A 21,515-nucleotide genomic window follows, 5' to 3' on the forward strand; every position below is an offset into this window, starting at 1 on the left:
GATCTCTCATGGGGTAAATGGAGTGCATGATGGGATGAGATAATATAGGGCTCTCATCTCTGTGAGGAGTTCAGAACTGGGGACAGAGCCGAGTCCTCAATTAAAGCCGCAACCGCAGCGTAGTGCTTTTTTAAATCCACTAATTAAACCCAGATTAGTCCAGATTATGAGGTCAGGTGCGGTGGCAGTCAGAAGTTGGAGGACTTTACTTTATTCCCAGCGGAGTTTGTGTCAATCCACTGCAGTCAGGCACCTCCTCCTGCTCTGATTCGTTCAGTGTTCAAGTCCTCTCCACTCTAAAGACATAAAAAAAAAAACGTCGGCTTGCAAAGCAGCGGGAGAAGAATCGAGCGAAACCCACTGAACGTTTTCCTCTCTCGCTCTTTGCGCGTCTGCGCGTAAAACAACCAAAACCAATCGAGCCTGGCAATGACCAGACAGCCGCAGAGGAGCCATACGAGGAAGTCAGGAGGCGGGACCAGCGCGGTGGCGTGGTGGGTGCGGAGAAAACAGAGTGTGTACCGGATTCTCCCGACGCCTCAAGCGCTGCGAAATCTCCCGACGCCTCCAGTTCTGGTGTTGTACCCAAAGTGGTAATGCGCGCAGGGGGACGCAGGACTCCAGTGCTGCTGCGGATCTGCTCGGAGACGCTGCCGGTTTAAAAAAAAAAAGGAAAAAAAAGCGCACACCTTTTGCTGTCAATGTCAGCACAGGTAAGGGAAGGGAAGGGGATCCCGGAAGAACTCGTAGTGCCGGTTACCAGGCTGTTTACAGAGCCTGCACTTTTATTCTGAAGCGAGCCTGCGCCGATGGACTTGTTAGCCTCTTTCTCAAAGAAGTAACCCCCCCGCCCCCCTTTTTTCAAGTTATTGATTATTATTTTTTGAAGTAAATGAACGGAAAGAAGATGAAGGACCCGAGGAAGAAGAAGCTGTACGTGTTGATGGACGTGCTGTGCGTTGTAGTTGGTAAGTTATGGACACAAGTACCAAACTATACGTCAGCGTAATCTGCCTCTTATCTAGAATCTTATTGTCTTATCTTCTACCTGATATCCTGATAAAGATCATGTGCTTGTGTTTGCAGCAGTGTATTGCATGTCGCTTGGTGTGTTATGCACTCTCGACAGCAACTGGGGAATTATTTATTTTATTTGGACGTCAAAGTGACACGAAGACATGTTTTTAATTAGAGGAAAGCTCCGCGGGACAACACATCGAGTCTATTTCATCCAGCAAAGGCAAGGCCAATGAAGCAACTGTTTCCAGTGTAGTCCATTATTATAAAAGAGGAGTCATCCTGTGTAAGCAGATGCCAACTGCAACATGGTCCAGGCTGAAATGTGACATGAAGTGGCACCATGGAGGAACACGAGGGAATGCGTTGATTCTCCTCTCAGGCCTGCTGCATGCTCCAAACGCCTCAGCAAAAAACCTTGCAGGGCTTTGCAGAGCCTCAGGAAGTGTAATGTTTGCTTATGGAAATGTGATATGTGTGTGTGTGTGTGTGTGTGTGTGTGTGTGTGTGTGTGTGTGTGTGTGTGTGTGTGTGTGCATATGTGCCTCTTATTCCATATTTTCCACAATATTTTGTCTGCCAGGAATCTTCTCAAAAATCCACCCACTTCCCACATACAGTGCCTTTCTCGGGATGTGACGACCACATTGCTCCACAGAGCATCATTGTTTTGCTTTTAACTTTTGAAACCGTTTTCCACAGGGTTAGCTTGTTGTTTTCCATTGTTGTAGAAACGAGACCACGTGTGTTTGTCTCCTTCCTCCTCTGAGCAAAGAACAAATACTGAGGTGTTGTCTTTTGATGCCAGTCTTTAATGAATGTGAGCGATATCCAGAGGACAACAGGTGTCATTACTGGTTTTAAAGCCTTCCACGAACGAAGTGTGGACATCTAATTGTCCACACTTCTTACCCTTCTACTCCTGGTGCTCTTGTCCGAACCGCACCCATCATTGTACTCTGAATTCATTGTGATCACAACAACAAACCTGTATAGTTGTGTCTGTCCACCGACATATAAACACCCGGAAAACTACTCAAAAGCATATCTGTGGTAGTTCCTGCTACAATAGGTGTCTCATTTTGCCATGGTGACACACACACACATACACATAGACAGACATAATGGCTCACAAGTGGAAAAGCAATACCATCCACTCGCTATTGTTGCTGATAACAATCAATACATGCATCATTTAAATTAGATTCATTAATAAAAAAAACATTTACATCACTAAAAACAGTCAAGGTGAGAAATCCTCAATGCAGGAAAAAAAAGAAGTAGTTTTCAGCCTCAGAGATTGTGTGTGTGTGTGTATGTGGAATGTACCACTGTGGTGGGACTCTAGGGTTTCTGTGTTAAAGCCTCAAGCCGTTGACAGACGTGTGTTGCGTAACAGTCTGGTGTGTCCATCCCCTGTTGTGTCTGCACCGGTGATAGTGGTGGAAGTTGAAGGGAGACTGTAGAAAGGAGGTGGCACATGCTTGTGCGGATCTGCTCTGCTGTGCAGTTTCAGTTCCCTCCCCCCCCCGCCCTCCCTCTCTGGCTTTTTGGAGAGCTTAGGGGTGTTTTTCCATCAGTGGGAACATCCACAGACTGCTGAACTTGATAAGCCTCACCATTTTGCTGTCACAAGTCTGGGATTAACGTCTGGGTCTGGTTGATCGGTCAGGTCTGGATCGCGGCATCCCACCCTTTTGCTTTGCCCTTCCCCTTTGCCACCCACATCAGCCACCCAAAAAAAAATGTCAAGTCAACCCCAAGCTTATGTGAGGTTGCCCCAGCCATATAATAATTACATGGTAGAGCTTGTAATTATGCGAACCATTGACCGATATGGAAACAGAGTTTTGAGATGGGTTTACCTTTCCGATTGTGACCATGAAGAGTGAAGCCGTTGCGGAAGAGCTTTAAACTTGCATTCTTTCTGCCGGTCAGCAGGTGAAGACTCCTCTGGTTGCAAATAGACCGTTTGTATAGAGGTTTATGAGAAAAATGACCCTATTTCTCACTTTATTTATTACCTTCATTAAGTAAATGATGGTCCCATTCAGAGTCAAATGGACGATAAAGCAGAACAAGCTTTAAGGCGCGGCTACCTTGTGATTGACAGGTTGATATCATGATGTTGTCCGGTTTGGGTGTATTTTTGCCACTTTTTTTTCACTTCATAAAAGATAATTGTACCATTTTTGGTCGCCTAAAAATGTCTTATCGAGCTCCCCGTGACACGTCTGCCTCTAAATTAAAAGATGGCGACGTCCTAAATGCCAACTCAATGGTTCAAAACAGTCAATTTGCTACGTCACGATGACGTCATCTTCTTTCTATACATTCTATGGCTTTAACGCTGAATGTTAAACTCGGCTCTGATCTTCAGCTTTTCTTCTACAGTGGCCATTTCCTCTCTGGAGCTGCCTCCCAAGCATCTCACTCAAGCTCCTGTGCTCTACTCATACAGCCTAGTTTACATATCTCTCTTTTGTTATGTCTAATCCGATCGCAGAGTGATTCCTCTGGTGTGCTTTCTGTCATTCACACCCTGCCCTGCCTAGGTCAAACTAACAGTTGTTGTGGAGGTGCCCTCCTTCATGTTCATACAAAGTCAAACAGTATCGCTGAACCTTTTTAATAGAGAAATCTGACCCAAAATAGTGGCTGATAGCCAAGACGTGGTCTACTCATTCCTCAAACACAAAGTCTGTTGTATTATCCGTCTAGTTTACGGCTAAGAAATCTGTCTGACTCATCATGGGGGACATCTAAATATCGGCCTTTGTCATGAGTGGATTGTTCATTTGAAGCTCGGCCTCCCTTCTTCATTCTTTCTTCATTGTATCCCTCCCTTCCTCTCCTCCTCTGCCCGTGTAAGTCTACACTCAGCACAAATAGACGCTGGGTGTTGGCTGAGAGCAAAGAGAGGAAAGGCCGGGGTTCATTCAACCTCTCCCTGCTCTCCCATACCTCTCCACAGCGCAGTCGTAGGTGCAGTCTGCAGATGAAGCTGGTTCACTGCTGCGTTACGAGTGTTGTCTATTGTGTGTTATGAGTAATGTCTTTGATACTCTTATGTAAGTATGTGGGACTAAGAGGCCTCGAGGCAATGAATTAGTGCAAGACACGCTCACGCACAACTTTGTTTTTCCATGCGTCGGCTGTGTTGTGCTGTACAGTCCCAAACCAGTTCTGTAAAGTCTGTCACGCACACACACACACACACACACACACACACACACACACACACGGCTTAATTAGTGTTGTGTTCATACCACTCTTGTGGTTTTGTGCTTGCAGAGAATCTTACCGTACATACACACAGTGGAGTTATTTGTATTAGCGTCTTGTTATTGACCTATTAATTACCTATGCTACAATAGTTAGCTCCCAACGCTGCTCTATGTTTTCCTCGCAGTATCTTCCCTCCTGTTGGACCGTGGGCGCGTGTGAACATCCCCGCGCTCTGGTCTTTGACCTCGCTGGATGCCTGGTAGTTTGTTGGTGCTGCAGCGTCTCCAGGGAGCTGGGCCTCTCATGCTGTTGTGTTGGGAAGATGGATCGCCCCGAGTTCTCAGTGAAAGGCTGCGAAGACGCTCGATGGGAATTGTTTTCCTCAGGAGAGCTTTGTCATGGAAACTGAAGCCCTTTCAACAAACGGGCACATCCCTTTGAGAAATAAGAGCCTGGCTTCTTCTTCTTCTTTTTTTCCCCGCAATGACCTTAATTGCTTAAGTCTTTTACCAGTCATGCGTTAAAGTGGATGAGAAATCCCATACATTTTGAGACCTTTAAGTACATGGATTTGAAAAAGCTTGACTGTGAGCTGGTAGAAAATTTGAGAGAGAGGCACCTTTTGCGATGTAACGTAACAGTTGTCATTGCTTGAGGACATGAATGAACATAACATTGACAGCCACTTCTACCACTTTTTTTGTTTTGAATTTCATGAGAAACTTCCTTAAATGCCTCGCACGTAAAAACCTTAGCGCCTGCTGTTCTATTGGAGCTTTCCGGTGTCTTTTTTTTAAAGGCAGTTGATTGTCCGGCCAACATGTTTATTTATTCTTTCCAGTAAAGAAAACACATCCACACAAAAGAGAAGCCAGAGTAAGCAAAGAGGACTTTTTGGACAGGGACCAGACGTTTGGAAAATGTGGTCCTCATTTGGAGAAACACAAACAATATCACTGGTGTCAGGCAACTGTTGAACCTAGTTATTTAAATCCTGAATTGTGTGTGTGTAGCAATGATGTGCAGACAACACAGCAACACATTTATTACCCTTTCAGAGACGCTCAGCCCCACTCACAGTCCTAACTCTTGCTGCAGACCTTGATGGTCGAGGTTCAAACCTGTGTGGCCGAAATCTTTGATCCCCCTCCGAAACCCAGACTCTTTGATTGCCGGATTTAGCTGCCCTCCCACCACCACTACGCCCTCGCCTGCCACCCTGTCTCCTTCTGCACTGCTTAGACCTAAGCATGCGTAAATGATGGCCGGAGCCAAACAGCAGGATTAAAAATAAAGAATGGGGCACCACCGGCAGCAGCGGCGGCGGCAGCAGCAGGAGGAGGATTTGGTGTGACTGGTAAAGTTGGGCGTTCCTCGTGTGAATTAGAATTCCAGAGGCCAACGGCGGCAGAGGTTGTAAGCTCAGCACATACCTTCCACATTAGTCAGTCCAGCTTGGGGTGAGACAGTCAGAAGGAGGGAGCTTTTAGTTGTTTTGTTTTGAGCCACCTTGTAAAGGTCTGTAACAGCATGTTGTTAAAGCGTTGGTGCTAAAGGTGTCCTGCTGTCATTTCAAACACACATGTTTGAATTGGAAGGAGGAAACAAAAGAGAGCTGGAAAGGAGTGGACACACAAACAAAACATCCTTCCTTTTTCCACGTCCACAGTGGGAGGTGGATGACAGTTGGAGGCATATAAGTCACATGGAGTCACTGATAAAGAGTGACCCCGTGGGTGAAAATTCAAGAAAGAATGGCAGTCATGTGAGAGGAAACAAGAGCTATCCACAGACGGAAAAGATGGATTGGAAAGAGGGTTGAATATAGAAAGCAGGAACTCCCAAAGTGACCTTCGAGCTGGAAAGACGAGAAATTTGAGTCGAAGAAATGTAGGAGGAGCAAATGTTCCAGCTGTGACCCTGAAGGAAAGTTTGAGACCAAACAGGGCAGCGCTGGGGCATACGCACACTAACACACACACACACACACACACACACACACACACACACACACAATGAAAACCCAGACTGTATGTTTTTCAACTTGAGGAGAATAATTGTCCATCCACATGGTTTTACAGGTGCAGCAGGTTATGTCAGAGGCAAGTAGGTGTGAGGCACTCTCAAACCACTGAACCAACTTCCAGATGATGAAGGCGTCAACCTTTTTCTGTAGCATCAAATGAGTTACTGCAATTAAATTTTTTTTTTAAAAAGCCAAAGAGAGAGAGACAGATAGAGGACAAGCTCAGCCCCCCAGTGCTATTGTGGTCCAAATGCTTCTTCGTAATTGCACATCTGCCGGCTAAATAAAGCACCATCCCGTCGAGACCTCTATATTTACGACAGAAGGAGAAGTGTGTGGGAGGACGCTGCGATCAAGAGACTGACAGACACAGTGACGCAGCTCCAGAGAGAAGAATGAATGACATTGAATAAGAGAGAGAGGGGGGAAAACATAGCAGAATGCAGGATGTGAATCAGCAGTGGTGAACAAAATGGAGGAAAAGCATATCCCATCTCTCACTGGAATCTTTGTTAGTCCGTGGTATCAATTAATGCAAAAACAATGTCCGTGATGCTCCTCTGACTGTGTAATGCTCCTCTCGGCACGCAGTCCTCATCAGTTACTTTGCTCTCTGTTGCCCTCGTGCCCATTTCAGCAGAGGGAGACACCGAAGTGCCACGATGGGTGAATGCCTATCTGCGACCAGGCCAATAATAAAAAAAGCCTTAAAAATTCCCGGAATGCAACCAAGGCCTCTAAAATGGGCCTTCCTTAATCTGAGACGGGAAAGCCTGAGCTCTGCATCCCGCGACTTCAAACAAACTCCCATTTGAGGCTCTGGCAGGAGATTTTTGACTGGCAGATGGAGATTAGCTTCCTGGCTACATTCCACACTGGCGGCGTTTCCCTGCCTCCGTCCACAAAAGCAGGTGTCTAAAGAGAAGGTTCTCGCCCCCCCCACCCCCCTCTCCGCTACCTTCCCTCCATATATATGTTCTTTTGTGTTTTTCTCGACAGATAAATCCCCCACACAAGTCAGAGGCTTGGTCTTTATGAAAGTGAAGGCAGCTCTGGAGCAGTGTCAGTCTGGGTTGTGGGATTGTCTCGTGGTTTCCCAGAGACCTACTTTGCCTGCTGAAGGGTCTATTTTTGAGCTGTGTGTGTGTGTGTGTGTGTGTGTGTCTACTTTTTTAAGAGTGGCTGGTTTGTTCCTTGCAGATATGATCAGAGGCGCATGAGACATACTCACGATGTACCACTCACTCTGCCCATGACAGCAAGCCCAACTTCTAACATTTCATTTGAGCGCTTTTATTTTCATCCAAACTTGTCATTAACGACTATCAAGGTGAAGTCATGTGCCAGCTGAATGGGTGTTTCATTTATGAGCACAGAAATGAAAAAAATTCCTACTTTTTTTTTTTTTTTTTTACAAGCCAGGGGAGGGTTATTTAAGGCCAGGTGCCCTGACTTCACTCATTCCATAAAATGTGTGGCAAACTGGCAAAATCCAAGCTTTTAAGAGGATTTAGAAGAGCAAAGAGACTCATTAAAACCGTTCGCATGCGACTAAACAGATAAATACAAATGACACCCACGACTGTAATGTCGTCGACGTACACGCAGAAGCCAGTCAGCCTATTGTCAGCGTGTTGGGTTGAAGAAGGTGGTATATTTCATTAGCTGCTGGCACCTCTCTTTGAAGCTTTTCACTTAATTTTTCTCTCGCTCTGCCGTGATAAATGGCCTCGCTCTGGCAGGTGTTAAAAGCTTCGTAAAACAGTTTTGAAGTTGCTGTACCACATCACTAGAAATAATTATGTCCTCCTGCCGTTTTTAAAGTGACATTCTCCATGCCGTAGAAAGTAAATAAAGGTTCCCCGTGACTTTGTCCAGGCCAATCTTACACACCGCTTCACAACGTTATGTCTTAATGAGATGTGTTGGATTGCAAGTCTTAGTTGTGTTGAATGCAAACATTCCACACGGCTTAAAACGTTGGTATTGGCTGACATAATATCCAGAGTGGAAACAGATTTCCAGTCGTAATGCCCCTCCCCCCCAAGCAATGGATTCAACCCTCCAACCCCCAAAAACAATATTTATTTTCATGTCTGTTAATATTATGTTATCAAATAGCATTTTTGGCAAGCTGTGTGAATTTAATTTGTGTCCATACCGGATATATGAAGAGTCTGGAAATGTTTAAGATAATCTTTCTCAGATGCTTAACATCAGGGTGGCCATCAAAAGCAAATCAGTTTAAACTAAGTTTAAACATGTTTAAAAGCAGGCAGTTCTAGAGAGATATGCATAAGTAGTCGTCGCGATAACTCCCGTAATGACTCTCAATCAGTTCGGTGAGGAGATGGAGAGGTCTATGCCAGCTGGAACCAGGAAGCAGGGTACAGATGCAGAAGCTGCCACATCAATAAATGCACGTCTCAGGGTTCTCCCCTGAGACGTCTGCTGCAGGATGTTCGTTGAATACAAGAGAACATATATTGTGCCGTGGTCGTCGTCACAAACGGGACTTTGGTGGTGCTGACAGGCAAATATGTGGAATATGTCTTTATACACCCGGTTTACCGCGTCCTGATATGGCTGCTGGATGCGATAACAGCGACCCAGTAGGCGTCTGGTGGTCGATGGCTTGTGGGAAGTGGCTGTGCAGGGACAGGTGTCCTCCAGCTGCTGCTCAGATAGAGACTAGGGCTTTTAGACAAAGGGAAGGGAGGGGCGGTACTTGCATTACACAGGCGTCTGTTGGGGAAATGGCCTGTACTAAAATGAGTAAAACAAGTATGGGGAGGTTAGTAGCTAACCCGACGCTAATACACTTTCTGAAGCCTGATGAAAATATTAATACGTCTTTCACGCCTGTACCCCAAAGTCACATCAGTAAATTCCTAGCGAGGTGCTCCCCTGAGGCACCTGACACAGGACGGGAGTTATGTCACAAAACAGGTTGTCCCAAACAGGATGTTGGTGGTGCGAAGAGGAAAACACGTGGACTAAGACTTTGGCCAGCAGCTGGTTAACTTGGCTAGTTTGGCTCTGTTTCATTTTACATTTCACCCATAACAAACCTGCCAACAAAATATCCAGTTTGTGCGGTACACTGTCAATACTGAAGGCCATTTTGGACGATAGGACGGGTGTTTTTTTTACTTTCACATCGTGTGTTGAAATATAAAATGTGGGATTCCTCCTCCTTTTAGAAGAAAGAAGATTAGAGCTTTGGCCGTGTATAAATATTACTCTCTCTATTTGCGTTTTTTTCCTTCCATGTTTGTCTAGTTGAAACCCAGCTCCTCCCAAGGCCGGCTTACCGGGAGTCTATGTGCAATGATGTGTTCATCCTATAGAGCGCTATTGTCTACTCTCCTCTTAACACAAAGCTTCTATTTTGCCGCTGCCCTTACTCACTGAGTCTGTGAGGAACATGTGCAGTTGGCATGTAACTAAACAATGTCCGTACTCATCTCATGTCACCGCCGATGGAAGCGATGTCAGACACGAGGGAGACACACTGCATGCCATTGTGCAGGTGTGATTGTTTGTTGTTTATTGTGAATTAGGGTAATTTGTCTGCTTCATTCGTTAGTCCAGTTTTATTCATGATAGTGTGCCCATGTTGTTCTTTCTCAGAATGAGCTACAGTTTCAGCGCCGCGTTAACATGTTCTGCATCCTTCTTCACGTCTTTTTGAACCGCTAAGCCCACTGCTGTCGAATTCACGAAACACATGCCGTGCATTTGTGGGTGTGCGTGCATTTACAGGCGGCTGTCGTTTCATAATCGTTTCAGAGTGGAGTTAAACTCTGTGTTGCGGAGTGTCCACCTCAGCTGAAGCCCGATCCACCATCCAGTTGTATATTTTCCTTCTCGTCTCAGTCTTCAGCTTGTGGACTGTCGGTCTCTCATCAGTCAGTCTCGCTGGAAAAGTCCTCCTGGAATTATGACAGCTGCAGACCTTTTTTTTTTTTTTTTTTTAAATGGGAGGGGTGCACTCCTCATTTACACAGAAATGTAATACTATTGGAGAGAGCACGTTTCAACTGTGTGCAGTAGGTTTTTCACTGCTGTTTTTCTTGCCTTCAGTATGTGGCTGTATGGCATTCCCACAGTGTCCTCAAGACTGTCTGTCTGCTTTTTAAAATGACCTCCTTTCAGGGGTTTTTTTCCAAGAAAACTTTCAATAAATTGGCAATTTCTGTTTATCAAGTAAGGTCTTTCACACATTTTCAAAAAGTCCCTTCAGTCTCCTTAAATTTCGGAGTGGTTTGACTCAAAGGAGGAAGAGCAAAATAGCATCCCCAAAAATTATTCATTAGCATGTGATTATTCCACTTTTGTCATTTTTTTTTTTACCACTTTCACATCAACAAAATGCAGTGAAGTGAGTGTGAGTGTGCGTACCAGAGCGAGAAAGACGGGTATTTCTGAGATGGATGTCTTCAAACATCTCAAGGACATATATTCGTGCACTTAGGAGTCGTCAGCAGCTATATTTTGTCTTATTTTTGCACACCGCCACATCATTCAAAAGAGCTGCAGTTGTGTCTGCAGTAGTGTGTGTGTGTGTGTGTGTGTGTGTGTGTGTGTGTGTGTGTGTGTGTGTGTGTGTGTGTGTGTATACAGTCTTGGAAGTGTGTGTGCACTCTTTGTGTCTGTCGAGTATGTGTGTGATGTTTGATTTTTACATATGCCCACATTCATGTGTATATAAATACTATTTTTTACCGTTTTATTTTTGTAATTCCCTGCTGTGTATTTCAACCTGACATTTAACTACTGAATGTTTTTTTTTGTCCTTGTGGGTTGTTTTCATCATTATGTTTTTATACCCTAGAGGTCCAGAGGGAGAGAGAAAACAATTTGGCTATCCTTAGAGAAACATTTTTATTTCCCAGCTTTTTTTTAAAATGATGTCATGTCTGAAAAGGCACAAATATGTTATTCCAAAACATTTTGTCCATTAACTTGGATCGACCTTGTTCCTGGTCTGTGTGCCCGGTTGTAACCGAGGCTGTGCCAAATGCGTTCGTCTCATTTCACCACAAGCACAATTCTTATAAATATACATCTCATCACACCGTTGCTCTGCTTCGTTGCGGCTCCAGCGGCACTGCCCTTCATCGTCATGACCATCCTGTTCAAGCCATATCAAAGAGGGGTTTACTGTGATGACGAGAGCATCATGTACCCCCTAAAGCCAGACACCATCACCCATGGCATGCTAGCAGCTGTCACTATCTCCTGCACCGTCATCATTGTAAGTTCTACCTCATCACCTTCATCCTTCTAATGATGCTAAAAAAAAAGGCCCTCAAGAAAGCTGTTTTCACTGTTCTCCCTCTTCCCCAAGATCTCCTCGGGAGAGGCTTACCTGGTCTACAGCAAGAGAATTTACTCCAATTCTGACTTCAACCAGTATGTAGCTGCCCTCTACAAGGTGGTGGGCACCTTCTTGTTTGGAGCTTCTGTTAGCCAGTCGCTCACCGACCTCGCCAAGTTCACCATCGGCCGCCCGAGACCGAACTTCATGGCCGTGTGTCTTCCGAAGGTCTGCACGGGATACATGCAGGAGATCAACTGCACCGGCAAGCCTCGCGACGTCACAGAGTCCAGGTAGGACGAGGAGGAGGAGGAGGAGGAGGAGGAGATATCCCGGTGATGTTGTAGCCGGGGATGCACCGAGCTGACTTTTACTGTCTCGACACCAGTATTAGGACTTTGCGTATCGGCTGATACAGAGTACCAGTATTAATTGAATGACATGTGTGCCTCTCTGTGATTACGTGATCAATCTTTTTATGTCATGTATTCAGGCTTGGCTTTTATTTCAAATCATAATGCTAATGATAATAATACATCGAGAAATTGTCACAATAATCCAGCTATTTGAGTCAGTATCCGCCGGGTATCCCATATCGGTATCGGCTCTAGCTTGTATCATCATGCTTGGAGAGGAAAATATGTAATTGAAAAATATAATTGACACTTTATCACTTATTATCTCATGCTGGTGTTTGTCTGGGGGGTGAAATTCGAACACATTTACACGATAATGATGCCAACTGGATTGGACATTTCCAAATATCCTGTGTGACGCATTAGATTTGATCGTTTCTCTTCTCCAGATTGTCCTTCTACTCCGGTCACTCCTCTTTCGGAATGTACTGCATGCTCTTCCTCGCGGTAAGTACAGCGTGTTTCTCTTCCTAAAAGTCCTAAAACACAGTGTATCTACACATCTCTCTGTAAGGTAAACGAGGAAACGGATATCTCGGTGTGAATCAGGCGTAACAGTCCCCAGCTGGATCTGATGACGGGCTTTTGCTTTCGGATCCACACTCCAGGGTTCATTTTTGAGAAGGACAAAAAAAGGGCTCAGAGAGGCGGTTTGTGCATGTGGACATAAAGGACAAGGCACGAGTTCAGTGGAAGAATGTAGACGCTAAAAGAAATGACCTGGAGGCCTCTGCTGCCTTTTTCCCAGCGCTGATGAAGGCGAGGCATGTGTTGTTTTCTGTCTTCCAGGCCTATCCAGTTCATTACCCTTGGCCTCGTCCCTTTGTGTTAAAAGCCAGGCACCAGCGCTAGATAGCCAAGCAAAGCACCATTGTTCAGTTCAAAGAACATTTGAAAGAACAGACCGACCACAGTGCCCATTCCTGTCAGTACCTGCTTTGCCAGGCAAATGCTGCACACAGAGCCGGGCTGTGATGTGCTCCAGTGTTCACTGCAGAGTGGCGAGGGGGAGAGGGAGGGGGTTAGTGTAGTGTGATGCCAACTTTTGCACCTTCAGCATCAGCCCAGCAGAAGCCCAGAGAAGTCTGTACTGTTGCCAGGTTCATAATTTGTTGGCGTCTGCTGTTTTCCAGTGAGAAAGGGGTTTCAGTCCACAGTGGACATATATTTGATTCAACCGCAACCGTTTGCAGTTAAATCCAATTTGAGACATCGCAGCCACTGCTTTGGCATCGGAGAGCTTCAGATGAATAGACGTTTCAGTTTTTGGTGTTTGGAGTATGATGCCATCTCCCCTGACATCCTCGGCGGGCTGTCTCTTTAAGCAAATACAGGACTTGCAAAACAGAAATGTAACTGCTGCCTTACGTCACTGCTTTGTCGGCGTATTGACATTTGTGAGACAGGATGTTGACATGACATTATATACAGGGTTGGTTGGGCATATAATGTATTTGATACAATTAGTGACTATAATCAGTAACCTAATCCACGTTTCCCAATATTAAAGTAACGTAACTATTTTCTGTTACTTTTAAACGACCTCAATGCTGATGTGCAAATAAGAACGAGTGAAATGAAAATGATGAGACGTAATTATTTTGTATGTAAAGCAGAAAAAGGGGAACAACATCACAGTGCAAGTTATGCCTTCCAGCTGTGGCATGCTGTCATCATCCAAGGACTGGGATCATTTGGCACGTTAATTAAGCCGGATTTTAACTTGGAGCCGCAGCAGCGGTAGCAATATCAATTAAATTAACCAGCATGCAAATTTCCCAGCTTGTCCCTTATTATGTTTGCTGGAACACACATTTGAAGCGCTTTTCCATTTCCTATAAATTCATCTTGCATGTCTTGGTGAACTGGAAAGTGCGTAAACCATTCTGCTGTTTGGGATGTTTTTCCCCCTTTTTTTATCTGCGTGGTGTACAAAATAATAGCAAAATAAAAAAAGCTGAAAATAAAAGCTTTTTTTTCACTCATTGTGTGAGACTGGTATCATTAAGTGTAACCACATTAGAATACATATCTTATCCTCATAACATAAGAGCTTTCCATGCATTCCATCACTCCCCAAGCCTGTTAATATAACATTATCTCACTGCCAATACTGGAGATGTTGGTCCAAACACCATTTACATTATCCTCATCTTGTGTGGTGTGATAACCTTTTGAGGGAGACCAACGTTTCAGTGTAATGGCTCTTTTCTGACTCTTCCCCCCCCCCTTTCCTCTTCCTACAGCTGTATGTGCAGGCGAGACTGGTGGCCAAGTGGGCCAGACTTCTCCGGCCCACCATTCAGTTCTTCCTGGTGGCCTTCGCGGTGTACGTGGGTTACACCCGAGTGTCTGATTACAAGCACCACTGGAGTGACGTGCTGGTGGGGCTGCTGCAGGGAGCGCTTGTTGCTGTATTCAATGTGAGTCTCCACAGCAACTTCTCTCAAGGGCAAACATTGCCAAATTGAATACATCCTTCATGCTATTTCCATATCGGACAGTCATAAGTTCTGCTCGGGGGTATCAAGACGCTGAGCTGCTCATGCAGTGAATGGAAGTTATTCTATTGGCAATTTACAGGGAGTTTGAGATCGTATAGGCCGACTAAAACTAATATGATGTCACCAGCTCAAAGCTATTGAGTTTAAAACTCATCTCTAGAAATACTGGCCACATTCTTTGACATTAAATTATCCGGGAAGAAGCTCCAGCCTCAAACTCAATGACATCTTAACTTTTGAGTCTGACTTTTTTTTTTTTTCCCCTGGCTTTTGTAAAAGCAAAGAGGTGGGTCCAGATCTTTTATAAAAGGACATTTAATGGAAATCTTTCTGCTCGTGATACTCCCTTCAAAGTGCAACAGTCGCTGAAGAATCCATATTTCAGCTTCATTTCAGTCTGGCGGTTAAAAAAAGGGGAGTGAAGCGTGGCGGCAGCAAAGTGTGACTTGATACAAACCAACGCACTGAAGCTGGAAAGCTCCTCGGGCTACAAGTCCATTCTGCTCGCTCCATCCAGCTGGGCGTCTTTATTGTTTGGCCACTTCCCTTTTTTTTTTTTGTGGAGTGAGCCGCTGTCAGCACCGCCTTGTGGATATTCTGGAGTGGTGGGGTGTGTGTTAGTGTGTATGTGTCCACGTATGATTAATTGGGAAGTGAGCCCGCTCTTTTGGCCTCCGCAGTGTTATGAGCAAGGAGAGACCCTCTTGGGCATCGTGTTTTATAGCCTTCAGGGGTTGTGCCTGCTCTCTGTGTGTTCCCCTCAGATGTGTGTGTGAGTGTGTCACTTAACAGCTGTGCATAGATCTGCCCAGACGCATGCAATCAGAGTTTCCAGCCCAGCCCTTACCTCCTCTGTATCCCTTACATGCTTATACCGGTACTCCAGTTTCTGTCGGGGGAAAACATTCCCTTCAGTAACCGAAGCTAAAGTCCTCTCCTTCCTTTTTCCTTCTCCCCTCCGCAGGTGCTCTTCGTGTCCGACTTCTTTAAGAAGCGTCCTCCGCGTTGCGTGAGACCAGACGCGGCCGATTGCGAGGAGCCAGCGAGGAAACCCAGCCTGCAGATTGCAGACTCCGAGCACGGCAACCATTACAACTATCACCACAATCCGGGTCCCGTGTGACGGGGGCTGATGCTCTCCAGGGAACAGAGGCTGTGGCCGGCAGACCTCAGACCTGTGTGTTGGCGTCCAACTCTGGGGCTTCGACCTCGATTGTGCAGTCAACAGTGTTTTAGTTCAGGCAATAACCGGGGTCATCTGCGGCCCTGACTCTGTCGGCTGCCCGCCGCAGACTCATGACGCTATATGAGAAGTCCTATGTGTGTGAGATAGTAAGTATGAGAGTCTACGAGTTCTGCAACCAACCCTTTGTTTGTCCATTTGAAAGGAGGAAAGGCTGGGGATCAGGTCTGCAGCTTGCAGCCTCCAAGCCTCCCCTCCCTACTCCTTCCCTTCCTCCCAAACCACTCACACCGCATCTACTCCCCAACCACTGGACTGACTGAGGGGGCGGCATCCCATCGCCAGGTGCCTGAGCCCCCTGTCAAAAACACCTTGATGACCTCCTGTTCTCCTGTAAGAGAGAGAGGAGCATATTGTTTTGAAGACATTGTTGATGTTGAAGCATGTGTGCTTGAAGCTGCATTAAGCGATAGACTCCAAACACCCACAGCAACCAAGCTATGCTTTACTATTGTATGCTATTGCCTTAATAAGTGCTTGTGTTCACAAACAAGTTACACACAGACAAGACAGAGGACTGCGGGCATCCCAATGAGTCCTTTCCTGCCAACTGACAAATACAAGGCTAATTTTCACTCACCTTTATGCTCATATGCCAAAAAAATAGGTTCTGGGCAGTTGATTCTCGTGATACAAGCAACTATTTTACTTCCCAGGAGTCCTTTGATTCTATGTCGACATCAAATATATCGCTTAATGTAGCTTTAACAATTATGTTTTTTTTATTTTTTATTTCTGTATATAGAGAACCAAATGTGTTGGCAGGGATGAAAGAAACGAGAGGAAGAAAGACAAGAATGTTAATGAATGTTAGTGAAGGCACAGTTTTTGATGAGCTTCCTCTTAGTGCACCTTAAAATGGCTCCACACGAGAAGAGTGTTGCAAATCATACCAATCAGTTGACGTTAGCACCCGGTCTACAGTAAACGAGCTCATTCTCCCCTCATATGATGTCATGCTGTTGGCAAAAAGAGGCACAAACTAAAAATGTCAGCTGCAGGCCACCCCGAAGCTGCTTTGAAAGGAAACGTATATCAACTTGAACAACGTGGTTCAACGTGATCTGAACTTCGCTGACAATACATTTTTGCCAGATATCCAAACTGCTGCACAAACAGGTCTGGGTTTCTACTCAGACAAACAATCTAATGTCTTTTCAAAGTGGCCGTACAGGCTCGTCGTGCCAGATGACTGAGTTGCGCTACAACTCTCATTCCTGAAGAGAATTTCTACTCGCAGCGATTATTCGTAGTGTTGTGTTCAGATTGTTGCATCATCTCATGAGTGCCAATTGGTCCGAATCAAAGTTAAGTGAAGGATACGGAGTCTTAAACTTTATGTGCAGATTTTATGTTCAGACTGGGTCAGACTCACCCTCAATAGTGGCCTTGCTTTTTTTTTTAAATGTTCAAATGTAATTGTTGAGTTGTGATTGATTTATGTGTCCCCTGTGTGAGATGGACTGCAGAGGTAGAAACCATTGATGCAGATAGCTTTCATTACTGTTGGACTTTGTGTCAAACCACTACTATATTGCCAATCAAATATTACGCTACTTGGTCTTCTTTTTTTCTGTTTTTTTATTGTGTGCGTTTTTTTCTCAAACACTATTAATCAAAGAAGGATGAGACAACCATTTTGAAAATGGTGTTCTAATTTATTTTAAATACAAGAAGTTCTTACTCCTACAATTTGAAAATGCCAGCGCTGTTAAGGTTTTTGTGCAATCACCCCCGCTTGCCACTATGAGCCACAAATACTGTGTATATACTAATGCTATGAGACATGTTTCATGTTGCATGAAGGATGTATATATTTATATATATATATATGCTTGTATGTTTTCATTTCACATGGAGGTGCATTTTAATTTCCCCTGTACAGTGAGCTTTGGCCCTCAGATTGTAACACTGGTGGCTGTAGGAGTTGCCTCACAAACGGATCCAGTTCCCAACAAATGCCAGATGCCTTGGCAGGGCTTTTGAAGGGCTATTGTAATGAAGGTTTACATACCCCAATGTGTTTTTGAAGCTAGTGAGGCTGCGCCATTCCCACTTCAAAGATTCCTCTGTGTTCCTTTTCCCCTTCCTGTGTTGATAGATGAGGTTAATTTGTGAATGAGGTCTCCTGTACAGTTTGGTACGAAATGTGGACCCCTGGAGTACTCACACCAGATCAGACAGACCACAAACCTGATAGGAAAAAGGGAGGTGGGGGTGGGGGCGGCAGGAAGACGGAGAGAATCTCACCTGGTAGTGATTGTGAGGCCTCGAAGCGGAGCTGGGACTGGAGAAAGGCGGGGGTGCTTTCGGGGGTTGGGTGTGGAGTATCCCATGGTGAAAGCCCCAGGAGACTTCTACACATTGAAAACTCACATTTACAACGAGAAACAGCTGGATCTGGCTGCGGTGCGAGCCCCTCTCCTGCATCTGAATCATCATGGCTATTACAGCAGCCACACTAATAGCCCCAACGAGGGTGAGGCTCTGGAAACGTCACGGTGTTTGATGCCCCTCCAGCTTCACCGAGCTTCTCAGCTGGTCATGTGGCTCCATTTGTTGTCATGCTTTAATGGATGTGTGCCTGAAAGTAGACTCACTGGTTCGCCAATCTCCTGTTTATATGTCCACTTGTAGGTAAGATTCACATTGTTTGCTTTTTTTTTTGTATGTAGATTATATCTACAGGCTCTAACCCAGAGAATTTTAAATAAAGATGTAATCATTCAGTTGCATCGCTTTGTTTGAATTTATTCATTCATGTCACTGATGTTATGATTGATTTACACCAAGCTTTCTAAATTGTTAATGCAAAGATTTGCAACATAATTTGTGTCCTGTACTTGATAGATGGGGATTATAAACACATTCACCGCAGAAAGGAACCTTTGCCCTATTTTAGAAATTAGATGATGATGATAAAATACCTTGTTGCAGAATCTAGATTCCAAGATGTTCTTGGCGAGCACACAGTAGTCCTGATAGCGAGCTTTTTTTTTTGTTTTGTTGGAAGGACGAGGAACGTTCAGCTCACATCCAGAAGGTCAACACAAATTGTTACAAATGGTTGTAACAAGATGTGTTGGGCACCGCTGGCTTCAGTTAATGCTCGATATCCAAAGTTTATCTCATGGTCAATCCCCCAGGTATGACATCTGCTCTGTTTGCCAACGAAGAAAAATGTTTTCCTCACTTGCCTCTCTACTGCTATTTAGCAATGCATAAACATCTTCTTTTATCAGCTCAGGCTTTGAGTTTTAAGAGTACTGCATCCATCTTAGTACAATGAAGGAATAGACAAGTAATGTTTGATGCGACAGACACTTTCTTTGTAATTTAGGTCGAGCCACCGAGCACATGCATTTCTGTAATTTGAGTGAACTGACCTTGTGACCCAGAGAAATCTAAATAATCCAGAATCAAGGAATGTAAATTAAATGTTCACTAGTTTAGAGACGGACACAAACGTACAGCATCAAATGGTTTGAGCACATGAGCACTAATGGCTGAAGATTTACGGTTGTCCGTCCGGACTGCTATAACTGATTCACGACACCACTACCATTTGTTTTTGCGACAAGAATAATGAAAACCGAGTGCTGAGGGTTCAGGCGAGGTTAATCAGGGCTCCCATGCTGCCTCGGTGTGTCCAGGCTGGAGAATGGATGCCGCTCCACAAAAATAAATGCATGTATTTATAACGAAATAAACACTGACTGGACCCATGGGGACGTTTGTGGGAGTTTCTTTTGGCAGCGGCATTAAAAACCACTGTCATCCCTCATTTAAAGCGGTATTACTCACTTGCACATTGTGAAAGTCGTGCATGCAAGAAGCCATATTTTACTGGGGTGTCAAAACAAGCGGGAGTGGAAAACATTAAGGTATTTTATATACATGACTATTAACCCATTTAGCTTCTTCAGGGTGATGTACAACGTGCGAGTTCAAAGCTTTCTCTGTAATTTCTCCAGAGATGCACCCTTGCTGAATATATTATCCTTACTGCCTAACAGTAAACGTATCTTGTTACATTATAAGAGATGATCTCTGTGGTAACTAGGGCATTCCTGAGCTTGCTAACCTGTATGTGGTTGGAAACGATAAGACCCTATTTATCGGAAAGGCATTATCTCACACATTTTTCATATCTACTATCTGCTTGAGGGTTTAATGAAGCAGATGAAATAAATACTCTAGATACATTCCTATGGCTTTGGTCAGCACTTCCTTTTGGCCTTGTTGACTGTCACACTGAATAACCTTAGAAATTTGGAATAACTACATTCTATAATGAAATGTTGTTCAGTATGCTTATTGATCTTTCGTAAAATAAACATTGTGCGAGACTTTGTTTTAACCCGACGTGCAAATAGCCGGGTTGATGTAAAAATAATGTGGTATGTCTGTTCTGCTGAGTGTCGACAAAAACACAGCAAACAGACCATTCCTGTGAAACCATCACAAATCATGACTGGTTCGGTCCCCAGGGGAGGAACTCTGTGAATGACCCGGAGTCTGGTGGTGAGAAGTGACGCTCCAGAGGAACGGTTTGGGGAAAACCTCAGCACAAGAAGCAGTAAAGCATGACAGAAAAGACGCGGCTGCCAGTATTTTGATGGTGCGGTATAAACGACGCTGAATGCAGTATACTCGACCGTATAGCCCACTTTGGTCAATGCTTCTGTGGGTGACGGCCATGTAAGTTCAAGCTGGAATTTCAGGACCAGAAACGGAAGAGAAGAATGGAATAAACTGTGATTTTTTTTTTCTCCAAACTTTTCATTCTTACCTGAACATTAGATGACTCCTCCACTTCCTCTTGGTCTTGTTAACTATCAAAGAGGGCCTATCGGAAATAGCTAAACAATTTAATGACATTCAATTGTTGAGCTATTTGGAGTAAAGGTGGGATCATCAGATGGATGGAAACCAGTGGGCCCAACAGTCAATTGAGGTCCCTGTAGAAATAGAAAGAGAGGAAATGAGAATATAGAAGCAACATGAGAAGCGAAATGAATCAGGGGGAAAGGCCTGTAAAACTGAAACAGACATGGAAGAGCGCTGGACTGCTTTACATGATTAGAAGAGAAGAAATGGGAAGCACAGGCATGGTCTTTTTCTTCAGCCTGTGTCAAATTTAACTGTATGATCTTGCGGCTTCCAATGGAGCTGGAACTGTTTACGTCCCGTTTTCAGCACTCAAAGGGGGGGGGGGGGAACTGCTGAGAAAGTCACTTAATAAGCGCAGCAATCACACACACACACACACACACACACACATAGTGACACAGACAGTGAATACTGCAGCCTCAGGAACCTCTGCCTCTCCTGACCCGCTGGACACACTTTCATTGATTAAAAAAGTGTCAAAGGCGCTGAAGAAATGTCGGTGGAATCGCAACTTAGTCTTTTTTTTTTTACATGAGAATCCTGCAGTGTGGCCATGAGGAACTGGACAGAGGAATTTGTACAGATTAGACTCACTTAAAAGTTACTGTTGTAGGACACTCTCAAAATATCTCAACAATAATTCTGCAACATTGATTCAGAGGTGTCACAGAGAGCAGCGTCTGTTTCTCCTTCTGGAGGCCAGTGGAGACATTTTTAGCTCGGCGCTGTATTCTAGCAATTAAAGTGCCTCCGGAAATGAGCAGCTAGTTTTTGTTGTTTCTCTCTTCTTATTATAGACAGTCGTCGTTCTCCTTCATCGCCAAAAAGCATTGCTTCTGCAAAGAGGCACACTAATTAACCCCTT

At 44.6% G+C, this 21,515-nt stretch overlaps 1 protein-coding gene across 2 annotated transcripts; it reads left to right on the forward strand.

Moving 5' to 3' along the window:
• The first annotated feature begins 82 nt into the window (after positions 1–82).
• On the forward strand, positions 83–18,489 carry plpp2b (phospholipid phosphatase 2b). 2 transcript variants are annotated; one of them, XM_068591300.1, is made up of 7 exons: positions 83–713; positions 867–968; positions 11,380–11,531; positions 11,625–11,887; positions 12,400–12,457; positions 14,257–14,433; positions 15,479–18,489. In XM_068591300.1, exons 2-7 carry the CDS (start codon positions 893–895, stop codon positions 15,635–15,637), a joined length of 885 nt encoding a protein of 294 aa, XP_068447401.1. In that variant the 5' UTR covers positions 83–713; positions 867–892; the 3' UTR covers positions 15,638–18,489. The 2 variants fall into 2 exon arrangements, with proteins under 2 accessions (XP_068447401.1, XP_068447400.1); XM_068591299.1 differs by having other exon boundaries at positions 84–968.
• The last annotated feature ends 3,026 nt before the right edge of the window (positions 18,490–21,515 follow it).

This window comes from Clinocottus analis, unplaced genomic scaffold (genome assembly GCF_023055335.1).
Source record: "Clinocottus analis isolate CAN_PGR_092001 unplaced genomic scaffold, fCliAna1.0.p SCAF_25, whole genome shotgun sequence".
Classification (NCBI taxonomy): domain Eukaryota; kingdom Metazoa; phylum Chordata; class Actinopteri; order Perciformes; family Cottidae; genus Clinocottus; species Clinocottus analis.

Bases quoted from the DNA above. Each gene is read 5' to 3' on its own strand.
- plpp2b (XM_068591300.1), top strand. From the start codon at position 893: ATGAACGGAAAGAAGATGAAGGACCCGAGGAAGAAGAAGCTGTACGTG. The intron at 969-11,379 runs GTAAGTTATGGA...TTGCGGCTCCAG, and splicing joins CGTGCTGTGCGTTGTAGTTG to CGGCACTGCCCTTCATCGTC. The intron at 14,434-15,478 runs GTGAGTCTCCAC...TCCCCTCCGCAG, and splicing joins CGCTTGTTGCTGTATTCAAT to GTGCTCTTCGTGTCCGACTT.